Genomic DNA, 27,257 nt, shown 5'->3' with positions numbered 1-27,257 from the left:
GCAAGAAACCAGGCAGCACCATCAGGACTCTGCCTGGTGTTTCCTCAGCTGCACATCCAAATTTGTCAGTTACCGCCTCTGCTTCCACTCAGGGCGTGTTGTCATGATGTTCTGGCACTGTGTGGCAGAGATCCCTTCCTGCACTCCCCACTTCCTTCCAAGCCCTCACCAGCCGTGTTCGTAAAGTCCACAGCTGTTCAAGCAATCGAGGTCTTTTCTATCATGCTCCTCAAAATGCTTCCAAAATCCTTCAGGTGGGAATCGTGAGGACTGTCTTGGATCTTGCATCCTGCCTCCCGCTGCTTGTCGCCAACTCGCGAGGCAGGAGATGCTGTGACGGGAGGGAGGCTGCAGAAAGAGGTTGAGGTGGCGCTTTGGCAGATGGTGTATTTGGACATCTTAGGACTGTTGCTGCACCCAGAAAAGGAGACGAAACTGCCACCTCCTGTTTCTGTGACCCAGAATTCTAAGACAAGTAATATCAGTGCCTTAGTTAATTTATTCACCAAGTATATCTGTTGAGTCCTGCCAGGTTTTGTGGTCTAGTGCTGGGACATTAAGTCCAGGAAGACAGGGTTCCTGCTATCGCAGTAAATTAGCAAAGGGGAAGGGGACATGCAAGAGGACAGGTATGTAGAGGCAGAAATACTGAATCAAATAGGGTGGCAGGAGTGCTTAAAGGATGGCCGGGGTAAGTTCAGAACGAGCCATGTGCATTCCACCAGGGGCAGACACGTGGACGAGGACATAGATGCACAACAGCATATCATGTTTCAGGACCCGCAAGAAGGTGAATGACTGACTAGAGGTGGGGCGGGAGAGGGGTAGAAGGTGAGGGAGAGAGCGAGGCAGCCTCCAGATCCCCGGATTCCTGGGCCAGTGTGAGGACTTGGAATGTTATCCTGGAAGAGAATGTTTGCAGCAGAAGAGTAACATGAAATTTGCCTTTTGGAAGCTCACTCTGGTTGAAAGGAGGCCAAACTGGAGATTTTGGGATGAAGGGCTTTCTGTGGAATAGTGGATTGAAGTCAAATGTACACTCTTGTAGAAGTGAAAAGTTAAACACTAATAAAAATCGATGTGCAACAAAACAGGAAAAATAAGTGCAGCAGGTACAAGAGGGTTAATATTTTTATTTTATAAAGTGCACATATAAATTCATTTAAAAAAGTAGCCTCTTGAAAGATGAATTTATAAAGAACCATCTACTTCCCTAATCATAGAAATGCAGAATATCATATTCATTTCACAATTAGTAGGGCCGGCCAGGTGGCACAGTGGTTAAGTGCGCATGTTCTGCTTCAGTGGCCTGGGGTTCACCAGTTCGGATCCCAGGTGTGGACATGGCACCACTTGGCAAGCCATGCTGTGGCAGGCGTCCCACATATAAAGTAGAGGAAGATGGGCACGGATGTTGGCTCAGGGCTAGTCTTCCTCAACAAAAAGAGGAAGAATGGCAGCAGTTATCTCAGAGCTAATCTTCCTCATAAAAAAATTTACACTAAGTGCTCACAAGAGCACTGTGAAAACTCAGACACTGCTTTTTTCAGGTAAATTAGTACAACCCTCTGGAAAACAACTTGGCTTTCCAAGTGACTAAAACTGTGCCCTTTGACCCTTCAATTGCTCTGTAGGATATTGGTCCTAAGGAAGTACCGAACATACAGAAAGCTGTGGGCATTGTATTGTGGTGTTTTGTTTAATAAGGCTGTTTCCGGTCTTCTCCCCAGTCATGGTGTGTCTGGTTGATTGTGTGTGTCCTTGTCTTCAGTGCTGTTTTAAAAGGATTGTAACAGTGGGGACCGTAAGGTGTTTTTCATGGAGTTCTTTTTTAGAAGGATTTTTGAGAGCGTTGACACCTTTGCTCTTGGCAGGAACAAGCACATCATGATTGACCTGGGCACTGGCAACAATAACAAGATCAACTGGGCCATGGAGGACAAGCAGGAGATGATTGACATCATCGAGACCGTGTACCGAGGTGCCCGGAAAGGTCGTGGGCTGGTTGTGTCTCCCAAGGACTATTCCACCAAGTACAGATACTGAGCTCCCGTCCCAGTCCCACTGCTGTATGTAAATGTCACAGGGTCGTTTTCACGTGGAAATACATTAAATGACCTAAAGCCTTTGACAAAGGAAGCGTTTGGGGAAAGTACGCGAAGCTCAAGTTGCTGGAGCGTCTTTGCTGTGAGGGCAGCACGGCCTCAGCTTTCCCTCTGCCCAGCCATCGCCTTTCTGTGTTAGCAAATATCTGTAAATATCTAGCTGAGATAAATAAAATACATGGTGGTGAGCAGTCATAGTCGGTTATTTCTTAAGAAACTTGATGTATAGATCACTGAGTTTGGTCGTCAAAACTTAATTTTCATCTTTACCATTGAAGTGAAGTTGCGGTGCATGTCCTCTGGGCTGCGGTGTCTTGCGCACTTGGCAGTGGTATCTCTGAGTTTCCTGGGGCTGCTATACGAGGGCCCACAGACTGGGTGGAGGCCAGGAGTCAGGAGGATCTGTCTGCTACCCTGACCCGGCCTTCTTCACACACCTTCTCCGTATGTGTGCTTCTGCGTCCAAACTTCCCTGTTTGTGAGGACACCGGTCATTGGATAAGGATGGCTCTACTCCAGCATGACCTCGTCTTAACTGATTAATCTGCAACAGCCGTGTCTCCAAGTAGGATCACATTTGGAGGTCCTGGGCAGTTGGCTCCCAATATAGGAGTTTTCAGGGGGCACAATTCAACCCACAACAGAATCCAAAGCTTTGAGTTCAGAAAGAATACATACTTAAAGAAAAAAGTATTTTTTTATTCTTCTGGTTAGTCAAACCATGCAGTAAAATAATGATTTTTGGAGCCTTCCTTTTAAATGTGAATAGTAAGAGCTGTTGTTATTCTCCCAAAGATCGTAATCTAATGTACTCAAATTGTCTTTTTCTGTGGAGTCTGTAGAAACCACGACTCCTTGATCCGTGTGGATCCGTAGTCTGCTTCCACAGTCTCAGGTTTCTCTTCCGAATCTCCTGTCCCAGCAGCACATGGGAGGGCGCTTCCCAGTGCATACTAAACAGAAAGTGCTCGTGTGGAGCGTGGAGGCAGCACAGGGGGTGGGGACCACACTCTGCGGCCCCTGTCTGGTTTCACAGCAGCCTCTGCTGCTTACTGAGGACCTTGATAAGCGGCCTCCTGGAGCTTCGTTTTCTGTGGTGTGGAGGCATGATAACGTCTGCTGTCTGATGCGATGCCTGCAGACCACTTGGACTAGCGCTGGTGGGCCTGCCACGGGGTCACATTGACTCGACTGTTGTTGAACTGTGGGTGCTTACCAAAGAATAAAGCCCAAACACAGAGGAGGGTGCATGAATTTAAAGTGCAAATGCAAACGTGCAGTTCAATCTCTCCAGACTTAATTTTCCCAGTTACAAAATAGGGAGTATAACACTGTAGTGAAAAAATGTGACCCCAAGCACCTGGCATATAATAGACATCAGTATTATGACATTTCTCCAAGATAAAACAAATAGCCAACAAGCCCATGAAGAGATGCTCCCCGTCATGAGTCACCAAGGAAATGCAGATCAAATCAGGAGATGCTACTTTCACGCCCACTAGGATGGGTGTGAATAGATTCAAAAGGTCAGATTATTGCTTGTGTTAGCAAAGAGGGAGAAACTGGAACTCTTAACACACTGCTAGTGGGAAGGTAAAATGTAGCAGCCACTTTGGAAAACAGTTTGGCATTTCCCCAAAAAGTAAAACACAAAATTACCATCTGACCTAGCAATCTCACTCCTAGGTGTACACCCAAGAGAAGTGAACATGCATGTCCACATAGAAACGGACATGAACATTTATGGCAGCATTATGCGTAACAGCCAAAATGGGGAAACAAATGTCCATCAGCTGAGTGAATAAACAATATGTGGTCCATCCGTACGATGGAATATTATCCAGTCATAAGCAATGAAGTAACTGATGTAGGCTACAACATGGATGAACCTCGAAAACATTAGGGTAAGTGAAAGGAGCCAGTCACTACCTCATCTGTGATTCCATTTACATTAAATGCCGAGAATTGGCAAATCCATAGAGAGGAAGTTGATTAATAGTTGCTTAAGACGGAGAAGGGGGAATAGGAGGTGATAGCTATTTGGTACAAGGTTTCTTCTTGAGTGATGAAAATCTTCTAAAATTGATTGGGGTGATCTTTATACTTATCTGTGAACATATCAAAAACCATTGAATTGTATTGGCATGTGAATTATATCTCTTATTGATAAAGTTTTATTAGCTATTAAAAGAAATAAGCAAAAAAAAATTACACTCCACATTTGTAAATTTACTCTTGTAAATTTGGTGTATTTATAAGTTGTAATAAGTTGTTCACTCACATTTTAATAATTATCTCTTCGCTGGTGCTTTGTGACTACAATGTAATTGAATTTTTAATGATATGATCTCTTCATTCCAAGTTTGTATCTTATTATTATATACTTGCTATCTGCCTTGCCCTGAACTAAGTGATTTACACTCCATTTTCTCAAATCTTTCCAACCACCTGCCAGGTAGATGTTTGGAGAGGGAACTAAAGTTTAAATTGCTCAAAGTTACCACTGGTTGCAGAGGACATGAATTCAAAACCCAGATCTCCCAAACCTTGTCTCATTGCTGTAACATGTTCTTTTAATCAAGTTGAAATTAACTGGTGGAGATAGTATGCTGACACCCCTGGTTCTCTTAAGTATTGAGCGATTTCTGTCTCCCATCGTTCCCAGGATGGCTTTTAGGCAAAGTTCTAAGAATTAGTTCATGGCAGCTGACACAGAACCAACAAGCCTGGGAGGTACAGAATATATTCAGGAATATCGTAAGTAATCAAGTGCCCTAGAGAAACTTATTGCAGCATTATTTGGAGATAATATTAGCCACATGGAAAATAGATAATTCAAAGGACCATGAGACAGCAGTTAGTGACTGGACTAGAGTCACACACGTCAATGTAGGTGAATCTCAAACTACTGAACAGACGAGCGAGGTGCTGAAGGGTGCTCTGGTGTGATACCATCTACGTGCAGTTTTAGGACATCCAAAAGAACGATCTGAGATCTTAAGGCAAGCAGCACCCTTGTGTGTTTGCAGTAGACTGTTTTGTGGGCTCCGTGGGGTAGCCTTTTTCTGACTGCTAAGCTGGTACACAGAAGAGAGAGGAGCTCAGGGCAGAGTCAAAGCATCTGTCATCTACAACCACCCCAAAAACCCACATCACTGATGTTTCCACAGCCACACCCAAAGTTTGGTTTCTCAGGTTGCTCCCTTAAAATGCAGGATGCATTCATGGCCTCACCAGGTTTCTTATCTGAAAGTTCAGGTGCTAACTGGGAAAGATTGAGATCTTGAAAATCGGAATGGAGACCGTTGGGAGGACTTGCCTTATGTGGGAGCCATTTTGAATGCTTTGCCTACTTCATTTTTATTAGCGGCTTTTGAAATGCATCTGATCCTAGCATTCTTTTGTGACATTTTTACATTGATCATCAAAAGCTATACAACGAGCACCTCCAGCATCCGAATGAGATCCGTGCTGTCTCTGTGTCTGTCACACCTGTTACCCCAGTCGCTGCTCAATCCAAGTCCTCCTGCCAGCCTTCGGTTTTCTTGTTGAGTAAAGTAGTCAAGCTCTCACACATTTCCATGGACAAAAAGCATCGTATAAAAGATTGCAAAGTATTTTGGAACTCTTGAAATTCATTCGTTAATTTTAAAAAATGTTTAAGTAGCTCCTGGGTCCAAGGGATGGTGCCAGCATTGGGCACACAATGTTGGGCAAAGTCAATCTGGTTCTGCCTTGTGAAGAAGACAATCACACCATCACTTAAAAGGAAAGTTCAACTATCATAGCCAACAGGTGGAGTGCCATGAGGTCACCCAGGAAGTAGATCTGACCCAAATGGGCTCAAGGAAAGTGAGGAAATTCAAGCTGAGCTAGAGAAAGAGCTAACAAGGGTTGGGTGGGGGGATCCAGAGGCCTTGGCACTGGGAGGGCGCTGGGTCCGTCTGAGGTCTGAGGAGAGAGTGTGGTTGGGTGGGTGGGCTGCAGAGGGAGCCCGGCAGGCGGTGGGCAGCCATGGGAGGCTTTGCCTTGGGAAGGAGGAATAACAGGATTGAATTCTAGTTCTGAAAAGATCTTTCTTGCCCCAGCTGGGAGGAGCTGAAAGGAGATTTGGGGAGAGGGTAACTTTGGCTCGGAGGAGGTGAGTTGGACACTCTTTGGAAGGGTCTCTGTCTAAGCCTGAGTGTGCTTGCTGTGCTTCTCTCAACACCCTCTCTGGGTGGAGTGTGGGGGTGACTGAGGAAGTAAACCCGGAGCCCTGGATCACCCGTTTTCTTGGTTTTCCTTTGGTTTGATCTAGTTTGGAGAACATCGCTGTCAGAATCTGTTTGGACTGGACAGATTAAAATTAGTCTTTACAGACAGTGTGACTGGAAATGTTGAGTTGGAATTCGATTATTTAAAAAGCAACTTCTATCAGAAAACTGCTTATGATTTTATTCAAAAGATCTATATAGAAATTAATTCAGGAAAAATTAATTTTCCCTAATATAGTTTATGCTTTTCTTCTGTGATTTACATTCTGCCATTTTATAACCATCTTTGGTAAGTGGTTAGTCACCTTCCAAATTACATTCTGATTGTATTGCCTTTGTTCTTTTAATCTTTTATTTTACTAAAGTGAATTTTTAAATTAAATACTAAAAATAAGAACTCATGTAGAGTTTTACTCAAAAAGCTATCACATTTTCTGGTCTACTGTCTTCAGGTCTATAAGAAAAAAATTTGAAAGAGATAGTGGTTGATTTATATACCAATTAATGTACAGGGAAATAAACTGGAATCCAAAGCTTTCAATAAAAGTGCCTTAATTTCCTGTAATTGCTAAAACATTTTGTGTAGGAAAAATTCAGTTTGTAAAAACACATAAATGATTTTCATTTTAGTCAGATGGAGTCAATGTGGATTAACAAGTCAAGGTGAGCAAACAGCAAGTGCCTTCAAACAGACCCCTCCTGTATCAGCGTCCTGGCCCTGTGACAAGCTGTCGCGAGCGTCTGGGGAGCAGACTCCTCCTGTGTCACGTCCTGGCCCTGTGATGAGCCTTCGAGAACGTCGTCCGGGGAGCCGACTCCTCCTGTATCAGCATCCTGGCCCTGTTTCAAGCCAACTCCTTCAATGCGTGTGCCCCTTGAGCAGATGCAGGAAAGCGTTACAGGTGTTGAAGTTTATGGGACTGACAAAGCGCCAGATCCATCAGAACTGAGAACAGCGCTCTAGCATTTTGGGGTCATGGACTTTCCTCCCATTCACCCCTCCCCACAACAGGGACACAAGTTTAGGGGGGTTGCAGGATCCCCTGAAACCTACAACACGAGCCCCATGTTAAGAACCCCTGACCTAGCACAGCCAACAGGCAGAGATTTATCCGGATTTATTCAGGTCTTTTAACTTAAAAATCATTAACAGCTTTTAAACTAACTTTATCTGACCTTCTCTCATGCTGCTTTAAATAATGGCTGTATGTGTGTCAAAAAGTGAAGTTTTCACACCTGCTTAACCATTTAACTTGATGCCTAATATTTAGTGGGGTTTAACCAAATTTAAAAGAGCCAGCTGGAGTCTGGGTGATGGGAAGGGACTAAGTTACCGGACCCCATCCCACCTGGCAGTGTGCCACACTCTGGGGATGGGAGGAACTGCCGAGTGGCCCTGCCCTCAGGCACTGGCTTGTCACCAGATCAGCCCTCAGGATGGAGGACCCCATCCAGTGCACCTGCAGGGCCCAGGGAGGACTGAGGCTTCCAGGCAGGGGGAACCTGGGATGCAACCTCACGAGGTGAAACTGTGTTTCCCACCCTCTGGACAGAGTTTTAGATTGCCTGCCTCAGTGCTTTGCAGCCCATGGCTAGCGGGACGTAGGTTACCACTGTTAGGTGAACTAGCTCTGATTTAGCAGATAAGTATGGATAATTTGCCAGCTGACCCAGGATAACAGTTGTCAGAGAAATGGAAAAAGAAGGAAACAGAGGCATCTAATTGTTCAGTTAAAATATGCTCATAAATCAGAATATTATGTCAGTAAAATACACATGAGCATCTTAATAAAGTTGTATATCTTCATATGTCACGTGGACAGAAATCCAGCCTGTGACTTGAAGCTAAGCATTGATTTGCATCTTCAAGATTAAGTGCAAAATTCCACTGGAAAAGAAAGGTTTGCACTGTGAGAGGCCGGGTGGGGTCCTCAGAACCACTCATGGAGCAGCTTGAGGGCTTAATGCTGTGTCTTCTGTAAGTGGTGACACGAATAGATTGTCTCAGCAGGAACTACTGGCTGTAATCCCCAAGCTCTTACTTCATCATGACTTGTGTTTTGACTGAAGACTATTTTGAGAGGTGGGGGTGAAAAGTGGTTTAATAAAATCCAATTTTTAAATTACAGAGTTTTTCATTTAAAATGTGCACTTTTTAAGGAATTATGAAAGACTGCTTCAGTTGGTCTATTTAGAAAAGAGCATTTGTAAATGTCTTATTTCTGAAGGTTTTTCATGTGGTACAGAGGCAGTAATTCCCATAGTGGACGATATAGGATTGTATTTTTCAAGATGAAAGCAATCAAAAGATATGCAAAAGGTGGACATATTCAGTTTCCTAATAATGGCCTTACCATTTGTCCTTGAATAGAATCTTCAATCCCAGCTGGCACCATTAAGTCATTTACGTTCTTCTGTAAGTCCTCAAGGCGACTTTCCATTTCTTCCAGTACAATGTTAAGGAGAATTGCACGTGGGGCAGGGCACCTAGCCAGAAAGCCCGCAAAGACCCTGCTTCCAATTGCACCTGCTCGTCACAGTTCTGATAAAAACACCCTGGCAGTGCAACTTGCAAAATGAGGGGATCAAAGACGGCAGTGTCCTCAGTGCACGTTAACCACTTTCCTGAGGTTTGTGTAGTGTGTCTTTAACGTTGAAAGGTTAAAACTGAGCTCGGTTCTGAAAACCTGGCTCCCCTCTGGGGACATGGATTCAAGGATATGAGGTTGTCTGGTATGTTTATGTTTTCACCAAACTCTGATGATTATGTAAATAAATGGAAATTAACTCTGTTTAAAACCGTCTTTCTTGCAGTTTAATTTTATCACGTGTAAGAAACTTTTTTTCCCTGTGGGAACCCATCCACAGAATCAAAAGTTGCAAGTAAATGGTTCCATATGCAAATAGTTTGCACACAATTTTTAAGGAGTGAATTTAGTTCTGTAAAGCCAGCTCAGGTTGGGCACGTGTTCAGGCAGATGTGACCCTTCGCTGGATTTGCTCAGCCTGGAAACACCTTCTATTCTAAGTCTGTTTGAATTCTTGTCTTAACAGACAAGCTGCTGAAGTTACCAACCAAACAAAGGCCGGGAGAGCCGCACCTGGTGTCCGGTGTTGGAGACCTTGCGTGTGACGCGCAGGTTTCTGAGTGCTTGGTGGAGGATGAATGTTACTGAGCGGACTATCCAGATTCCTGTGGGGCCGGATGGGAAAGCCCCATTGGGTAGTACTGTACATCGTGTCGTCGTGTTTTATCCTTGCCATACAGAACACCCTGCATTGCTGGTCAAGCAGGAAGTAACCACCCGTGAGTGGTAATGAATACATCAGGTGCCAGTAAAGGCACAATGCAAACACCAGAAATCCCAGGTCAACAATTATCCACTCATCGCAGACGACAGAAAGATATTCCACGGTAATTTAACAATCCAAAGCATTATACTATTATAAGATAGGAAAGGATATTTCTGAGGTTTAATGTTGCAATCAGAGCTTGGAAATGTTCTTGAAGTTCCTGAAATAGATTTTCTGCCTGAAAAAGTGAACCGTAAGACAACTGAACATAATGTTTCCTCTAGACGCAGCACACGTTCAGCGCTGTGAGGAGGTGCCCAGGCCTTTCCATTCAAAGGGTAAGGAAAATCTCAACAAATAGTGCTGGAACAATGAGGTTGCCAAAGGTATGACTAAAGAAACCTGCAGCCCCAACCCTTACCTCGTACCATACGCAAAAACTAACTCAAAGGATCCTACACCCAAATGGAAGCACTGAAACTGTCGATGTCTAGAAGATAAAACAGAAAATCTTGGTCACCTTGGGTTCCTCTGGGAATTCTTAAGTCAAGCTAAAACAGTCACGCAGAGCACCCCCAAGGTGGGCTTCGCCTCCCCTGCGCTTTTGAGTTTTATTAGCTGGGATCGGGACTGCAGAAATTGTTCACCGCCGCGTGGAAATACCGCCGCGCGTGTCCCGGCGCAGAGTCTGCGGACTGAGCTCCCGCCCCCGGCAGCCGGCCTCCCCGCCGCGTGGAGGGTCTGTCCGAGCCCCCTCCTCTGGGACGCGGGGCCCGGGTCTCCGCTGCCTCCCTTTGCTGCCGGGGATTCATCCAACAGATTCCGTTCAACCCGACAAACTGAGCCGCCTTTAAGCGTTGCTCCCCGACCGCCTGTCGTCCCGTTTGGGCCCTGGAACCCTCTGGGAACGGGAAGCGGGACGGGTTCGCTGCGGCCTCGCCCAGCGCGGGGCAGGGAGAGGTTGGGGGTGTCCTCTGTCCCCTCGGCGGGGGCGGCCCAGCCCCTGGTCCCGACCCCCGTCCCCGGGCCCCGGACCCTGGGAGGACTCAAGATCCGGGAGCGGCCGGAGGGGCGCGGGCTCCCACTCACCGCGTCCCGCAGCGCGTCCCCGTGGGGGGCTTCGGGTGCGCGCGCGTCCATGTGCCCCGCGCGCCGGGCGGGCCGGGGGCTCTGCGGGGTCGGCGCCGCCTCGCCGGCTGGCCCGGCAGCGATGGCCCCGGCGGAGCTCGGGCTGCAGAGGGGCGTCCGAAGCCCCTGCGCCCCTGACCCGGCGCCGGGCAGGCCGGCGACTCAGGCGCCCGGAGATGAGTCCCTGGGCAGCGCGCAGCCGGCTGCTCCCTCGGAGACGCGTGAAACGCTGCCGGCAGGTCCGGAGAGGGGACGCTGGGCGGCGCCAGGTGGGGGTGGCCGCTGCGTCCGATGGTCATTGTCCCTGGGGCGGGAGCTGGGCTCCTCCGCGGGGACGAGGCGGCCCCTTGGCTTTCGCAGGCTGCCCTGCCCCACACCTGTTTGCTTTGTTTTCGTTGCGTCAGAGATGAAAAACCCAGCCAGAGAGCGAGCACAACCTCTTTACTATGATTATTGTCATTATTATTATGGTAAAACATAGACAATGTAGAATTTGCCATCTTAACCATCTGTAAGTGTGCGGCTCAGCGGGGTTAGGCACACACACATTGTGGTGCAGCCATCACACTATCCACCCGCACACAGAACTTCCCAAACTGAAGCTCTGCCCCGTTAAACAGCTACCCCCACCCCCTCCCCAGCCCCTGCACCCACCGTGCCCCTTTTTGTATTATGCCCCACTGGTCTTTATACAATGTTGTCATCTCTCTAATGGGGCATGGTGGGTGGTCCGGCTGCTGCCCACACACAGCCCAGATACACACCTGGCTCCTAGTCCTGTAATCCTCCATTGGAGACTTTGTCCTCTCTCCGAATCTCTGCTGTTTCTATGGTCAACTTTAAAATGAAGAATGGTTGTGTTCTGCGGGGAGGGCACAGAGAGTGAAGGGGAGCACCTATACAGTGACGACAAGAAATGATGTATATCTGAAGTTTCACAATGATGTAAACTAGATGAACTCAATAAAAAACATACATACCAGATTTTAAAGACAGTACAAAAACAAGAATGTAAAACACCTCATTAATTTAAAAATATTGATTACATGTTGAAATGGTAATATGGATATATTGGCTTAAGTAAACTATATTATTAAAATTAGCAACAACAAAAAAAGAATGGTTATGTTCTGAGATGAGTTCCGGCACCGCCAACAGTCTCATCTGGATTCTGATTTTATTGGAGACCTGGAGGAAGGTCACAGCCCTTCCCTCCTGCCAAGTGCCCTGGGGCCTGTCGGGACTGTGGCTCGTGGGTCACCTTGTGGGGGATCCCCCAGGACCTGTTGTGGCAAGTACCTGTTTTGTGCACGTCTCTGCACCCCTCTGGACTTGAAGCTCCCTGGGGCAGGTCTGTGTGTGTCCCGGCCACCCCGATGGCCCTGGGGCCTCGTGGAGCAACAGCATGTGGACACCCAGGTTGCTGAGTGTTTTCATGAAGCGTGGCCACACGCCCGACACCCCACCTCATTAGTCACCCGGAGAATTCAAATCAAAGCACAGTGAGATCCGGCTTCATACCCACTGCACAGCCAGAATCAAAGACAGACAATAACCAGTGTTGGCGAGGATGTGGCAGTGGGAGGCTGCATGCACTGCTTGTGGGAGTGAAAACTGGGGCAGCCTGTGGAAAACAGTCTGCAGTTCTGCAAAAAAATTAAACATAGGGGCCAGTCAGGTGGCGTAGTGGTTAAGTTCACGCACTCCACTTTGGTGGCCCAGGGTTCATGGGTTCCATCCCGGGCACAGACCTAGCACCACTCATCAAGACCTGCTGTGGAGGCATCCCACATAAATTAGAGGAAGATGAGCACAGATGTGTGTTAGCTCAGCAACAATCGTCCTCAAGAAAAAGAGGAAGATTGGCAACAGATGTTGGCTCAGGGCCTATCTTCCTCACACACACACACACAAAATTAAACATAAATTTACCATATACCCTTGATTCTACCTCTAGGTATACACCCAAGAGAAATGACACCACATATCCACAAAAGACGTGTACATGCATGTTCACAGCAATGCTGTTAACAGTAGCCAAGAGGTGGAAACAACCCAAATGTCCATCAACAGACTATGGACACACACAAGGTGGTCCATCCATTCCGTGGAATATTACTCAGCCGCAAGAGGAGTGACACTGACAGCTGCCACGACGGGATGAGCCTTGGGGCCGTCATGCTCGGTGAGAGAAGGCAGTCACAAGGCCGTATATTGTAGAGCTCCATGTGTATGAAATTCCCAGAATTGGCGAATCCCTGGGAACAGAAGTAGATTGGGAGTTGCTGAGTGTTGTGGGAGGAGGCGAAGGGGATAGAAACTCAATAGTTCAGGGCTTTCTTTCAGGGGGACAAAAATGTTCTAAAATTAGATTGTGGTGATGGTTACACAACCCTGTGAATATACTAAAAATCATTGACTTGTACACTTTAAATGGTGGATTTTATGGAGTGTGAATTATATCTCAATAAAGCTGTTAAAATAACTTTTTGAAACTGTGGCCATTTTGCCACTTGTCATGTCTGTTTAGCATCTGTCTCTTTTTTCCTCCGAGAGGGGCTGCGATGGAAGGGAGAGCTGTGTGAACTCCGGGGTGGGGCGTGTGGGAGGGGACATTGGGTCTGGACTACTTAGGGAAAGAGGGGCTGGGCAGGGAGGGCCACTGGCTCAGCGTTGGGGTTGGCTCCTCCTTTGAGAGGAATCCCGTCAGACGGCTTCTGGTTTCTCTTTGAAGGAGGTGGGGAGGCCGTCTGCCTGGTGCGGGGGTGGGGGGAGGGAGTGGGCAGGAGGCCTCACTGGTGGGTGGTCACTGTATCCTCTCCCCAGCAGGCTGGGGCCCACAGAGGACACCGGCTGGCCAGAGGCAGCCTGGGGCGGACGGGGCTGTGCCCAGGGAGGTGGCTGCTGAGGACGCAGAGAAAGCCTGCTCAGCAAGAGGGGCTGTGAGTCACAGCTGGTGGTGTTTCCGGCAGAAACACACATGGGTTTCAGGGACCAGAACTCACTCAAGCTAATTTAAGGAAAAAGCAGGGGGAGTTATTCAAAGGGTCATCTCAAAGAGCCACCTGGCTGAAGCTCCGCCAGGTTTGGAGAATGTTCCAGTCTCTGGTGGTGGGAGGTGCTGGGCACTGTGCCCCACATCCCACAGGCATGAAGCCAGTCAGCTCTGGAGCCTCCGCCCTTCCTTCAACACGGCGCCTCAGTTTCCCCCCAGGGCCAGCCCTGCATCATCTCCTGGCAGGACCCACCTCCACCTGCTGAGTTCAGGGGTGGGGGCCTTGTGGGCTGGGGTCTCACCCCTTCACGCAGGGCAGGGCCGCATAGCTCTGGACACTGGACATCCTGTGCCAGCAGAGGCCCACTTGGGTCGGACATGACAGAGCTCGCAAGTGTCCCAGGTCGCTGGACTTGGTAGAGGACTCCGGATGTTAACAGCCCAGCCCGGGTGCAGGCTCATGTCAGTGTACACACTGCCCTACCTGGGCTATGCCTTTCTTGTTTTTATCACAGACAGGACATGACAGGCAGGGAGCTTGGCCTGGCCCACGGGAGCCTGGAACTGGACATGTAGAAGATGGAGGGGCCGTCATTACTCCAAGGCCGATGGCCTCTTACCTGCCTGTGCTTCTCTCTTTCTACAGGGGCCTCTGCGGAGGCCTCCAGCCCAGCCTTAGGTGGCCTTTCAGTTCAAGCTTCCAGAACAACCTGACCACGGCGATTAGCATCTGATGTGCACATGGGCCTCTGGGGAAGTGAGAGCTGTCTGTGCAAACTGAGACCCAGGCCCCGGCCCAGAGAGTGGTCTCCCCAGGTGGGTCTGGCAGAGACAGCCCAGGATCACTCTTCAGGAGGCAGAACCTCAGAACTGCCATCAGTCTGAGGCCTGGCGGGCTTCCTAAGAAAGGAGGGGGCTCAGGACAGGTCCCCTCACTGAGCTGGGAACAGAGGGAAAGCAGAGGTGGTGTGAGGTGGGGACCCATGCAGTCACCAAGGGAGAACCAGCAGTGTAGGAGGTCGTGGTGCCACGCTCGAGATGTTTGAAAGGAAGATTCCAGGAGTGGAGCTGTTGGGGGGTGGTGGCAAAGTCCTTGATGTGGCCGTGGAATCAGGTGGTCAGCCTGGAATAGAAGCAAAAGTCACCAGAGGTGGGGCGGTCAAGGTCCAGGTGGTTAAAACAGAGCAGCAACTGAGTCACCTGGGTCCCTTCCCGAGCCTAGGAAGCTGCATTTCCACAAGCATGTGAAGCAATACTCATGCACATCCATCATGCTCGACAGCGTTGCACTAGGGTGGAAGTGGGCTTAACGATGGTGAGACTCCCAGAAAGAAAGGAAAGCTCAGCCTCGTGGGGGATCCCCAAGCCCTATAAAGTTCCCAGGTCCTCTGGGGGTGTCAACAGGACACAACTGGGAGACAGACAAAGGTGCTCAGTTTCCCTGGGGAAATAGGAGAAGTTTCACAGGAAGGAGACGCCCACATGCGATTGCTGGAAGTGGGACTAGTGCTTACCTTTTCTCTTCGCTTGTTCATCAGCACAATGACCCGTGCGAGGCAAATATTGTGACCCATTTTACACATGGGGCCTCAGGCTTCGCTAAGTTGTTTGAGACCACAGGACAGGACCAGGAGCAGGGGGCATCGCTGAGGGAGCCCCACGCCTCCCCTGTCCCAGCCTGTCCCGTGAACCAGCTGAGAAGGGAAGGGATCAGAATCCGCTGCCCACCTGTCTCTGCTCTGCCAGTCACCTCCCCTGTGCTGTGTTACATGTGAAGGTAACAGGATTCTTTGGGGTCAGAGCGGGGCAGAGCCCGCAGATCCAGACCTGTCTGTGCGAGTCCAGGAGTCGGGGCTCCAGCGGGTGATGTCACCGATGCACGCGGCCCTGAGTGGGTGCTTGTAAAGCGTGACTTGTTTTCTTTGGCATATAAGCACGTCTTCCCCAAAGTGGATATCCACGTGCAAAAAGAAGAAGCTGGGCCCGTACCTCACACCATTTACAACAATTAACTCAAAATGCATCCAAGACTTAATGGAAGACTAAAACCATAAAACTCTTAGGAGAAAGCATAGAAAATTTCATGACGATGGATTTAGCACTGACTTCTGGGATATGCTACCAAAGACACAGGCAACAAAAGAAAAAAATAGGTAAGTTGTACTTCATCAAAATTAAAAACTTTTGTGCATCAAAGGACACTATCAACAGAACAAAAAGGCAACCTACAGAATGGGAGAAAATATTTGCAAATCGTATGTCTGATATGGATTGATATCCAGAATATAGAGAGAACTCTTAAAACTTGACAAAAAACAATCAACCTGATGGAAAAGGGCAAAGGGCCTTGAATAAACATCTCTCCAAAGAAGATACACAGATGGCCAACAAGCACATGATGAGATGCTCAACATCATTCTCATCAGGGAAATGCAAATCAAACCACAATGAGGTACCACCTCACTGCCAGGAGGACGGCTATCATCAAAAAAACAGGAACAACAAGTGCTGGCGAGGATGTGGAGAAATTGTAACTCTGCGTATTGCTGGTGGGAAAGTAAAATGGTACAGCCACTGTGGAGGATGGTACAGCAATTCCTCAAAAAATTAAACAGAGAATTACCATGTGAATTAGCAACTCCACTTCTGGGTATATACCCAAAAGAAGTGAAAACAAGGACTTGAACAGATATGCACACCCATGTTCATAGCAGCATTATTCACAATAGCCAAAAGTGTCCGTCGATGGATGAATGGATAAATAAAATGTGGTAATATATACAACAGAATATTATTCAGCCTTAAAAGGGAAAGAAATTCTGACACCTTCTACAACGTGAAGGAAGCTGGAGGACACTATGCTGAGTGAAATGAGCCAGTCACAAAAGGGAACAGTATTGTGTGATGCTGCTTATATGAGGGCCCTAGAGGAGCCAGCATCACCTGGTCAGGGGCTGGGGAGGGAGAAATGAGGACTTGGTGTCTAATGGGTGCAGAGGTTCAATTTAGGAAGGTGAACGAGTTCTGGAGACGAATGGTGAGGATGGCTGCACAACAATGTGAATATGCTTAATGCCACGAAACTTACACTTAAAAATGATTAAAATGGTAAATTTGACCTCATGTATATTTTAGCACAATATCTTTTTTAAAAACCCATCTCCCCAGCTTCAACCCTAGGCTAAGAGTTCCAGGATCTAGGAAACCTGTGATTCTCTTCTCTCCCCTCAGTACTTTTTCATGTATGTTTTATCTTCTCAACTGTAATCTCTCTGGTCCAATGGGAACCTACTCAGAAACTCTAATAGTCCAAGAACCCAGAATCTACTGGAGAAACAGGGTCGTCTCTCTACGCCCAGCACCTGGTGCCTTCCCACCCCTGCTGCCTAGTCAGGAATCAGATTCATAGTCCTGCATCCACGGGAGACAAACTCATTAATATGGAAGCGAGAGTCACTCAACACAAACACATTTTGTTAAAAATATCAAATTTCAGGAACTAGGTTTAGGGGGAAAAATCCTCTAATGCAACTGACTTTGGAAATCTACAGTATGAGGATATTAAAGGATGCCGTGCAGAAACGAGATGGTGTTTTCTGGTGCGAGGATAGGTCGGAAAAGAAGGCAGAGTCTGAGCAAGAAATACATATTTACGGAATCAAAGACACAGACCACAAGAGCAGAGCTAAACACAAAACCAAACTTTAACTAAATTAGAAGACTAGCATTTGGATTTTGATAGATGAGAATGTCATAGCACGACCAAACGTGAGAGGACGCTCTATTCAGTGAAGCGTAAATGCCAGTGGGAGCACCGGACCCCACGTGAACGGCACTGTTCCCACAGAAAGGGGTGAATGCTGCTAATTAGACTGTGTGCTCAGTGTTTATTTTATCTTCATTCAGAGTCTTGTACAGTCGCTGATGCTGGGCCTTGATTCGTGGATTCTCTGTGCTACAATCTCTACTTTTGGTATGTTTCCAGTCTCATTTAAAAACTGTACAAAAAGAAGGGTTCCTTTGGGGCATAGACTTGGGCAGATAGATCTGAGTATAGAATTTTTTGCTTCTTTTTATTTATTCTAAAATAGTTGCATTACTTTCATGATGTTAGCATCCATTTCTTAATGCAACCTTATCAACTATTTTATAATCCACTAATAATTTACTATGTAATTCTGGCCCTATTTATAGTAAGTGATCGTTCCTGGAAGCAACTATCCTGAGTCAGGAGGACTTCCTGTATTGGGTGTGGATTTTCAGACGGTGGCTGTCAAACATGACTGCCTTAGAGCCACTGGGCGTGGCCCCGGCTCAGCACTGTCACGTCTGTGAGCCCTGTGAGCGGTTTCAAAGCCCCCCGAGGTTTCACTGTGTGACCAAGTGGTCCCAGCTTGGAGGAAGGAAGACGGGAAGGCAGGAAAGGGGGCTGTCAGACCCCACAGGCAGGAAGGGCCGCCTTCATTTTCTCAAGTCTGGATCCAGACCCGCGTGCTACCGCGAGTTGTTTAGAATTCAAAACAAGATAGATTTTGGAAATATCCTCTCTTCAGCCTGCTCAGATCTGCCTTTGAATTTCTCTAGTGAATTCTTCAGTTCAGTTATTATACTTTTCAGCTCCAGAACTTCTCTTTGGTTTCTTTTTAGGTTTTCCATCTCTTTATTTATATTTCCATTTTGCTCAAAAATTGTTTTCTTGACTTTCTTGTGTCTTCCCTTAGGTCTCTGAGCATCTTCCACATGTTGTTCTAAAGTCTTTTTCTCGTAGATCTGCCATCAGGCCTTTTTCAGGGATAGTTTCTGTTGATTTGTATTTTTTCTTTGAATGGACTATGCTTTTCTGTTTCTTTTCATGGCATGTGACTTTTTGTTGACACTGGACGTTTGATATAGTAATGTGGTAACTCCAGAAGTCAAACTTACCCCTTCCTCAGGGTTTGCTGGTTTTTCATCTGGTTTTTGTTTATTGTTTTTTTGATTGTTGGCGGCTCTATCTGTGCCAAGGATCAGCCTGAGGTGTAAACTCAGTGTCTTCTTAGGTTTTTTCCTGAGCCTTTTCTTGGGCATGCACAGTCACTTTCTAATTTTCTCCATGTATGCAGTTGTTTTTGAATGTCCTAGTCTTGAATGACTGGCTCCCAAAAGGGGAAAAAGAGAAAAATGAAGAGGGAAAAGGACGCACACCCTTTAACTCTCCTGGAAGTCACTTGAGCGGAAGGCGGGGGTCTTGCTACACTGGGAGAGGTGCAGCCGCAGTGGCCACCCGCCTCTGTGTCTGCACCTCTGTGGTCCGAAGCAGCAAGCAGCAGTCAGAGCACAGACTCTCAGTGTTGGGGGCACAGAACCCTTTTTGCCCACCTTGGCTCCCACCCGCTGTGTGCAGGCTGCTTCAGGAACACGTGCACAGCTGCCTGCCAGGGGCTTGGGGTGGGGACAAGTACCTGCTACTGTGCTAAGAGCAGAAATTGACTAGAATTTACCATCCAAGCCTTCCCCTGGAAGTGACAAGCCTTCAGCAGGCCCCAGATTCCAAAATAGTTCCATCGGACAGACTCTGCCCCTGCACTTGTCATCCAGGTGGGGAGACTCCTGGTGCTCCCAGAATCCCCCACCAAGGGCATAAACTTCTTGAAAAGCTTTAATACATGCCTCCAAACGGCCCTGATGACAGTTCCCACCTCCGCTCTGACCAGCCTCGTTTCTGGTTTTCACTCCGCACGGGGCAGTGCCAGGTGGCTGCATGGGGATGCGGTATTCCCGCCACTCCACCAACTGCCCCACAAGCCACCCCAAGAAGAACAGACCGTAAAAAGCAGCATTCTGTGCAGAGCAGAAATAAAGTCAGCTCTGTCTTTCCACCCATCTCTAACGCAACGCTTAGGAAAATAGGGCCTCGCTGATGCCTCTGGAGGCAGGGACTCTGGAGTGGCCATGGGGGAGCTCGTGACCCCCCAGCCCCCTTCCTGTCATCACAGGAACCTGCCTTGGAGCCTTCAGGGTGTGTCTGTGTCCCACAATTGCCATGGGAAGGAGACGCCAAATCTGAGGAGACATAAAGTTGCTTCTTTTCCAGGTGAACAATTTATCAAGTCAGGATCTTAACAGGGATGTCAAGGAAAGAGTTGTTTGTGCTTTAGGGAACTGAGGAAAAAAGTGTTCAGCTCTCTGGGGTGGCTGGGGGTGCTTGTTCCAGTGACAGCAATGGGGACCATAGGAAAGGTTCCAGCAAGGTGGGTATAAGGGAGAAAGGAGGGGGAGGGAGGAGGGAGGGGAAAGAAACATGCAAGAATGAAGAAGAAAGCCTCTGGGTGACTTCGTAGTAAGTTAATGTACACTTTATTGTATAATTTATTTTTATATAACATATAATTATATATTTATATGTATAATTTATTCTTTTATCATATGGTTTTTCAAATATAATAATTGTGCTACTTTTTGCCACTGCTCAGGTCACAATGATAAGGTTTAAAATACTTCTTTTCTTGGTGAGGAAGATTGGCCCTGTAGGGGATCAGAATTGGCCATCCCAAAATGTATCTCTTTGGCTTGATTATTTTTAAGAACAAAAGACCCTGAAAGAAATTTTGACCTCCCCCTCAACTGCCTAAAAGAATTTAAGATGGAAGGCCTGCTCTGGGAAGGAGCTAATACATAAGTTAACTGTAGTGCAATGTAAAATGTCTCTCAGGTCACATTGTTTGTAGTTGACCCATTTACATTTCCATCTCCGTGTGAATTGCCTTCCACATCCTTGAAGTCCCAAATAGCTACCCCCAACATCCTCCTTTGTCTTTAGGTGAAGATTGTGTTCCAGCTGGCAGCTCGGCCATTTTGGCGAGTTACCCAGGTTCTTGGGTCTCTCCCATGCATACACGTCATAAAGCTTTGTTTGGTTTTCTCCTGTTATTCTGTCTCATGTGAATTCATTTTGTAGCCTGGTCAGAAGGACCTAGAGGTTGGAGGATTTCTCTTCCTCCCCTGCAGCCCTGAGCTGACATCCATGCCCATCCTCCTCTATTTTGTATGTGGGATGCCACCACAGCGTGGCTTGATGAGCTGTGTGTAGGTCCATGATGGGATCTGAACCTGCAAACCCCTGGCCACCAAATTGGAGCATATGAACTTAGCTTGAAGAAATGAGAAGAAAAGCAGAGAACTTAAGTTACCTGAAGCAATTCTGGAGCATTAATTATCGCTTAAAGGGTGGCCCCCCAGGAAGGTGGTGGGAAGGGGGATTGGGGTGGGCCTGAGTGCTGAGCTGCTGCTGGGCCAGCAAGAATGCCCTGCGCCCCTGCTTCCTAAGGTTCCAGTGCTAACAGATGCTAACAGAGCAGCCAGACACAAAAGGTCATACGTGGGTGATTCCATTTACATGGAACACCCAGAACAGGTAAATCCATGGAAACAGCAGAGCGGTGGTTTCCATGGGCTAGAGGGAGGGGATTGGGGAGAACTGCCTAATGGCGTGAGGTTTTATTCTGGGGGGATGCAAATGTCCTGGAACTAGGTGGAAGTGGTGCTTGCAAACACTGAATGTGCTAAATGCCACCGAGTCATTCACTTTAACTGGCTAATTTTGTGTTATATGAATTTTGCCTCAATTAAAAAAAAAAAAAGAGGCGCACCTCTGAAGAAAAGGAGCCCTGCGTGCACACCTGTGTGTCTGTGTGTGCATGTGCGTGTGTATGTGCATGTGCATCTGTGTGCATGTGCATGTGCACTATTGTGTGTCCTGTGTGCATGTGTCTGTGCAAGTGTCTGTGTGCATGTCTGTGTATGCATGTGCATCTGTGTATGCATGTGCGTGTGTCTGTGCCTCTGTGTGTGCATGTGCGTGTGTGTTTGTGTGCATCTGTGTATGTGTGTGCATGTGCGTGTACGTCTGTGTGCTTGTGTGTGTCTGTGTGTACCCCCAACTGGCAGTGAGCCTGCTGCCCCTGGTCCGCCTGTGTTAATTTACACCTGGAGTGCACAGCCTGATCTTCTCTCCAGCAAGAGCTCGTTTTGCTGAATGACCAACAGTGACCCCAGCTGTCAGAAGCTTTCTTTTCATGAATAGCAATCTGGAATTTATCCAGACCACTTGGCTTCGGCAATTCTTCCTCCTTTTCTTGAATTCTCTCCTCTTAAGTTCTCATTTCCTTTGTTGCTGACCCTGCGGCTCCTTCTGTTCTCTCTTACTCTTCCTGAATCAGTCCCCTTTGCAGAGTCATATATCTTTGCTAATAGATCTTGTTACAAATCTCTACCTTTTTTTTTTTTTTTGCTAAAGATCTTGCATTCATTTCCAGTGGGCTTTTAACCAAAGACAGTGAACGGTGAATGAGAGTCATGCTCCAACTTCTTCACTGTGTTTTTCATCTCACATGTAGCTGACGTCTGGTGACTTGGTTTGGATTTGAAATGGTCTCTATTCCAGTTACTAAAAGAGTTTCGATCACGAGACAGCCTCCTGTGCCTTCTCTTACCTACCACGCTCCCTGATGATGACCCACCAGCCCTTCAGCTGGACAAGCCAATGACACAGAACTTCCATTTCATTTCTTTAAAGTAAGCAAAACCTTTTTCTAGGTCTTCGGAGACTTCTCATGCAACCTGGTCAGCTCTCTGAGCTCTGAGCATTGCATACGTCTTGACTCTGCTCCTTCTGGGGTTTTCTTTTTTTGACCAAATTCAGACTTCATCTTATCTTTACTCACTTTAGTTTCATGATGGGCTATTTTTCTCTCTGAATGTTTTATAAAATAATTCCTTGAAAACCTCTAATGGTTCCATAACCCTCTAGCTTTCCTCTTGTCCTCAACTTATAAGCGCATTTTCCACTAGCATTCGTTTAGTTTCTTCAAATTGCAATTTTATCCTTAAGCCAGCCTCTTTTTCAGAGTATCTTGTTTTGCACACACTTCCTGTGTCCTTCATCAGCCTCCCCAGTCACATTTTACATAACCAGAGGCGTTATCAACACCAGAAATGGACATTGGTGCAATGCGTGAGCTGGACACAGACCTTATTCGGATTCCACCAGTTTTCACAGGCACTATCTATTTATTTTTGGTGCATGATACTGTTTCTGCACAAATTCGGGGTTCTCTGCCTGATGAGCATAAACAAGCCGATTAATTATGGCCTCAGCCTTTGGGGTAGAGATCAGCTTTTATTCTTTGAGATCCATCTGCAGGGGGACAGCGGGGGGTGTGCCCTCACTTCTGTCTCCCTGATTCAGCATTTGGGGTGAAATTTAAGAGGTTCAGGAGAACAGGCTGGCATGCGGAAATGCTGGCAGAACAGGCTTTGATTGGTGGCTTCAAACATTTATGGTGAGGTTTTAAACATTTATGACAGGGTTCTAAACATTTATGATAGAGTTCTAAACATTTATGATGAGGTTGACAAATAGAAATGGCAAACTATAGGATATATTGGAGTACATGAGGAAGCCATTTGGTGTAAACCTAATTTGGCCTGACCTTGTTTTTCCAAAAGGGCCTGACATGGCCACTGAGCATGTATTGTACATCTGGTTTAAGCATTTGCTATGTCCCAAGGACAAGCAAATGGCCTTAAGAGAAAGGTGCAACTTCCCCCCACATTGGCATTTCCTTAAGGATAAGCATCTCTCTCTAGGCTAGGAACTGATTGCTGTGCTCACCTGTGACCATCCAGCTCGAGACAACAGACCTACCACCCTGCTGTGTCCACCGAGACAGCAGACCTACCTGCCATTTCCATCAATTGCTGTGCCAACAGAGCAGTCTCGCGACTATTGTAAAAGGGACCTTTCAATCCTAGGTGCGACATCCTCTTTGAGGGTATATAATCACTCTGTATACCCCACTTCTTTGGTGCTCATCCTTCCTTGGGGAGCACTCCCCTGGGCTATATGGTCCTCACATTTGGCTCAGAATAATCTCACCCCAATTTTTATTTGTAGGTTGGTTATGGATTATTTGCGTCTACAGGGTTCTAAACATCTTTGATGAGGTGGGGAAGGAATTTTAATGCTCGATCTTCCGAATGAGGGACCCTCACTTCTGATGAGAATCTGAGTCTTAAGTTCCGGTCCTGTCCGGTCCGGTTCCATGCGGAGGAAGATCTTTGGATGCAAGGTCAGTTCAGGTCACGATTTCTTCTTTTGTGTGTGCCCTCACTATAGGACTTTGCAGGTTTTCTGAAAGGCAATCCTTAATCACTCTGTTGACAAGAGATGAGGTCAGCTGAACTGGTCCTGGAGGGCCCACGGTTACGAGACTGTCACCATCCGACAAGTTTTAAGAATTGCATATATTTCTCTGACGATATTTAAAAACTAACACACACTCTGCTGTTCAGTCATGGGTGTGGTTCACACTTTCTGGAAAGTTCAGTTCCCAGAAGAAATGTGGGAACAAGGCTCTGCTTCCTCTCTGCCTGTCATAGTTCTGATAATCTTGTTGGTCACTCATTTTGGGTTCTATTTTAGTTTCCAGTGGCTGCCATAACAAATTACCACAAACTGAGTGGCATAAAACTTTGGAAATATATTCTCTCACAGTTCTGGAGGCCAGAAGTCTGAAGTCAGTTTTTCTGGGCTGAAATCGAGGTGCTGTCAGGGCTGTGCTCCTTCCAGAGGCTCCTGGGGGGGGGTCTCTGTTCCATGCCTCATCCAGCCTCTGGTGGCTGCCAGCATTCCTCAGCTGTGGTGGCATCACTCCACTGTTCAAGGCCACATCTTCAAACCCCTCTGCTCCATCTTCACATGGCCGTCTCTTTTGCGTGTCTCCCTCTTATGAACATACATGTGATGGCATTTAGGCCCACTTGGATAATCAGAATCATCTCAAGATCCTGAACTTAATCGCATCTTTTTCTTTTCATATCAGGTAACATTGACAGATTTTGGGGATTGGGATGTATCTTTGGGGATCGTTTTTCAGCCTAGCACAGCTGGTTGGCTTCTTTGGTGTGGGAATGTGAAAGCCATGTGACATGTGCAGCATCTGAGATGAGCTGTCTTCCCTTCTGCTCGACTGACTGATGGTTCCCGACAGGTGGTGTTCAAAAGGATTACAGGCCACTTCTCCAGTCATCAGCTCACCTTATGGGAGACCTCTGTGGGGCGGAGTCCTGGACCATGAATGCAAGATTGTATCCACTTAGCTGGGCTCTGAAGGTGCTCCCTGGTGCAGGTGCTCCACCTGGCACACCCTGATGGGTCCAGAACAGCACGTGGCTATGGGCCGGCCACCAATTCGCCCACCTATGTCAGGACAAACAGGACCAGCAGCTGTGACCCCAGATGCTCCAGTGAGAGTCAGAAGGGCAGCCTGTAGCCTTACTCCAACCTCCAGAATAGACAGAATGGAACGTTCTAGAGGCTTTAGAGCTCAAGGGAGGATGTAGCTAAGAAGGAACACCGACTTTCCCCTCCCCGCCCAGCCACGCTTCCTTTTCTGTGCCTGTGTTCATTTCCCTATACATTCCTGGTGCTGTGCTCTCTGTCGTGGATACTGTGAGCAGGGGTGACTCAGAAACACCTGACGCCAGCCTCAGAAGACCCTGTGTTGTATTAGTGGCTCTCCTTACCATGCCAGGCTTGTTTGGGAGTTGCTTTTAGTGATGCTGTAAGTGTTCTTGAAGTGTCCCACAAAACCTACCAGGTAGGAAGCAGGGAGCCAGATCTTCAGAAAGGGGAAGGCGACTCCCTGAGGCAGAGGCTGGCCAGCCAGGTGTGCACCCCTGCGGCCACCCTCTCATTCTCCAGGCCTTCCCTTTTGGGGTGCTTCAGTCTGCCCTGAGGGGAGTTCCTCTGCAGGCAGAACCCGGGGCCTTCTCTGCCCTGAGCCCACCTGCACAGGGTCCTGGGCATGCAGGACTGGCTGGCTTCTCACAGGGTCCTCGCTGCCCCTGCCGCACCTGGGCCCTGGGCTCCAGGCATTTCCCGCCCATTAGCATCTATGTCCTGAGCACCCTCCCTGAGCCCCTGGGGGCTCCCATTTGTCAGGCGACAAACTCAGGAATTCCTACTTTCTTATCTGCAAGTGGGCACTCTCTTGGTTCACCTCACATGACTGTGCGGTTGAGAAAAGCCGAGAAACACTTAGCAAGTCACAGAGTGAGTGACCAGCACTTCTTTCAGCAACGATGCACCTCATGCTTGTGTGTGACGAGGGCGAAGTCCTGGCGGCCGCTGTGGAGAAGACACCGTGGGCCTTCAGGGGCTGCGGGCTGCCGGGGTGCTTTTCTGTTTCTCCAGAGGAGCCCCCCACTAGGTTAAACTCCCCCAGACACTATGCAAACTTGTGAATCCTGCTCCTCAGGTCTGCCCCTGGGTCAGGATGGGGAGCCCCACTCGTTCACGGAACGAATGCGTGGAGGGACCCCTGGAACCACCTGACGACCCCATGGGCTCCGACTCTCCTCTCCACCCCCCTTCCCCGTCCCCACAAGGGGTGACGCCCCACCCTCCGACCCTCCCTTGTCCTCACGAGGGTGATGTCCCCCTACCCGGGCCCTCGCCCGTCCCCACGAGGGGTGACGTCCCCACCAGAATTCTCCCACCTCCCCGCGAGGGGGCGTCCCCAGGCCTGCGCGGATCGTGGGGCGGCGACGAGACCCTGTTCTCAGCTCTCGGTGTGGCTCTCCTCTACATCGCCCCTCGCCCGGGGACAGGTGGAGACGGCTCCACGTGGGCACCTGGCCCTAAAGGAATTTCCTAACCCGCGCAGGGCGGGCCAAGCACCCCTCCCGCGACCCCCGTCTCCCGCCCGGGTCCCGGGTACGCCCCATCCTTCCAGGACCTACCGGCGCGCTCTAGGACCGAGCGGCGCCCGCCCCGCCGCCCTGTGGGCGGGGCCCCGGCATTGTGGCGTCTCCCCGAGGCGGGGCTCCGGCGCGCGGACCGACAGACGGACGCAGGACAGAGCGGGCGCGGGCGCGGGCGCGGCGCGGCGGGTGAGGGCCAGGGCGGCGTGTCGGTGCGCGTACGTGCGCGGGGTGGGGGGTCCTGGGGACAGAGTGCTCCCTACCCTCCAAGGCCCCCCAGGGCCGTGTCCCCCACCCTCCCCCCAGGACCGTGCGCTCCCCACCCCTCCACCCCAGGACCGAGCCGCCCCTCCCCGGACTGTGCCCCCCCCGGGCCGGCGTCCGCCCCCCGCGCCCTCAGCCCTGGGCCGGCGCCCCGCGGCCCCTCTGCGACCCGCGCCTCCGTTCCCCCCGCGCATGCCGGTGCGCGCGCCGAGGGCTCCCTGAGCCGCCCGAGCCCGGGGAGGGCCTCGTGCCCCAGCCGTGGAGCCCGCGCTGCGCCCGGGGCGCGGCCTCGGCCTCTGGGCTGTCCCTGCGGAGCGCGGCCCTCGCTCTGCCGCGAGGCCCGTGTCCCGAGTTCTTACCCGCTCTCCTCCCTCGCCAGGCTCCGATGGTGCAGGATTGAACGGGGTGGCGGCGGCTGTGCGGGGATGACGGTCCCCGCGCGTTCCAGGACCCCGTGAGAGCGGAGGGGCC

At 48.9% G+C, this 27,257-nt stretch overlaps 2 protein-coding genes across 13 annotated transcripts in view; one reads left to right on the top strand and one right to left on the bottom strand.

Annotated features, from left to right (window-relative positions):
* TXNL4A (thioredoxin like 4A) overlaps nt 1–2,298 on the top strand; it is a 28,475-nt gene extending 26,177 nt beyond the window's left edge. For 7 of the 8 annotated variants that reach the window (XM_070275060.1, XM_070275058.1, XM_070275057.1 and 4 more), the window contains one exon: nt 1,875–2,296. In XM_070275060.1, coding sequence (XP_070131161.1) covers nt 1,875–2,046 — 172 coding nt within the window. In that variant the 3' untranslated portion in view covers nt 2,047–2,296. Of the gene's footprint in view, nt 1–1,874 lie in introns of all 8 variants that reach the window. The other variant, NM_001253841.1, reaches the window with a different exon arrangement.
* HSBP1L1 (heat shock factor binding protein 1 like 1) lies at nt 1,872–27,257 on the bottom strand. Of its 5 annotated transcripts, none has more exons than XM_023648038.2 (5): nt 14,399–27,166; nt 10,745–13,041; nt 9,827–9,893; nt 8,716–8,810; nt 1,872–3,316 (listed from the first exon to the last, which is right to left on the bottom strand). In XM_023648038.2, the coding sequence occupies exons 2-5, from the start codon at nt 10,793–10,795 to the stop codon at nt 3,257–3,259; spliced, it is 273 nt and encodes a 90-aa protein (XP_023503806.1). In that variant the 5' UTR covers nt 10,796–13,041; nt 14,399–27,166; the 3' UTR covers nt 1,872–3,256. The 5 variants fall into 5 exon arrangements, 2 of the variants coding, with proteins under 2 accessions (XP_023503806.1, XP_023503807.1); XM_023648039.2 differs by having other exon boundaries at nt 1,872–7,235; nt 14,399–26,784; XR_011441655.1 differs by lacking the exons at nt 1,872–3,316; nt 8,716–8,810 and adding an exon at nt 10,077–10,145 and having other exon boundaries at nt 14,399–26,802.

This window comes from Equus caballus, chromosome 8, assembly GCF_041296265.1.
Source record: "Equus caballus isolate H_3958 breed thoroughbred chromosome 8, TB-T2T, whole genome shotgun sequence".
Lineage (NCBI taxonomy): Eukaryota > Metazoa > Chordata > Mammalia > Perissodactyla > Equidae > Equus > Equus caballus.
The sequence above is the reverse complement of the archived record's forward strand: the minus strand, read 5'-3'. Positions and strand labels throughout refer to the sequence as shown.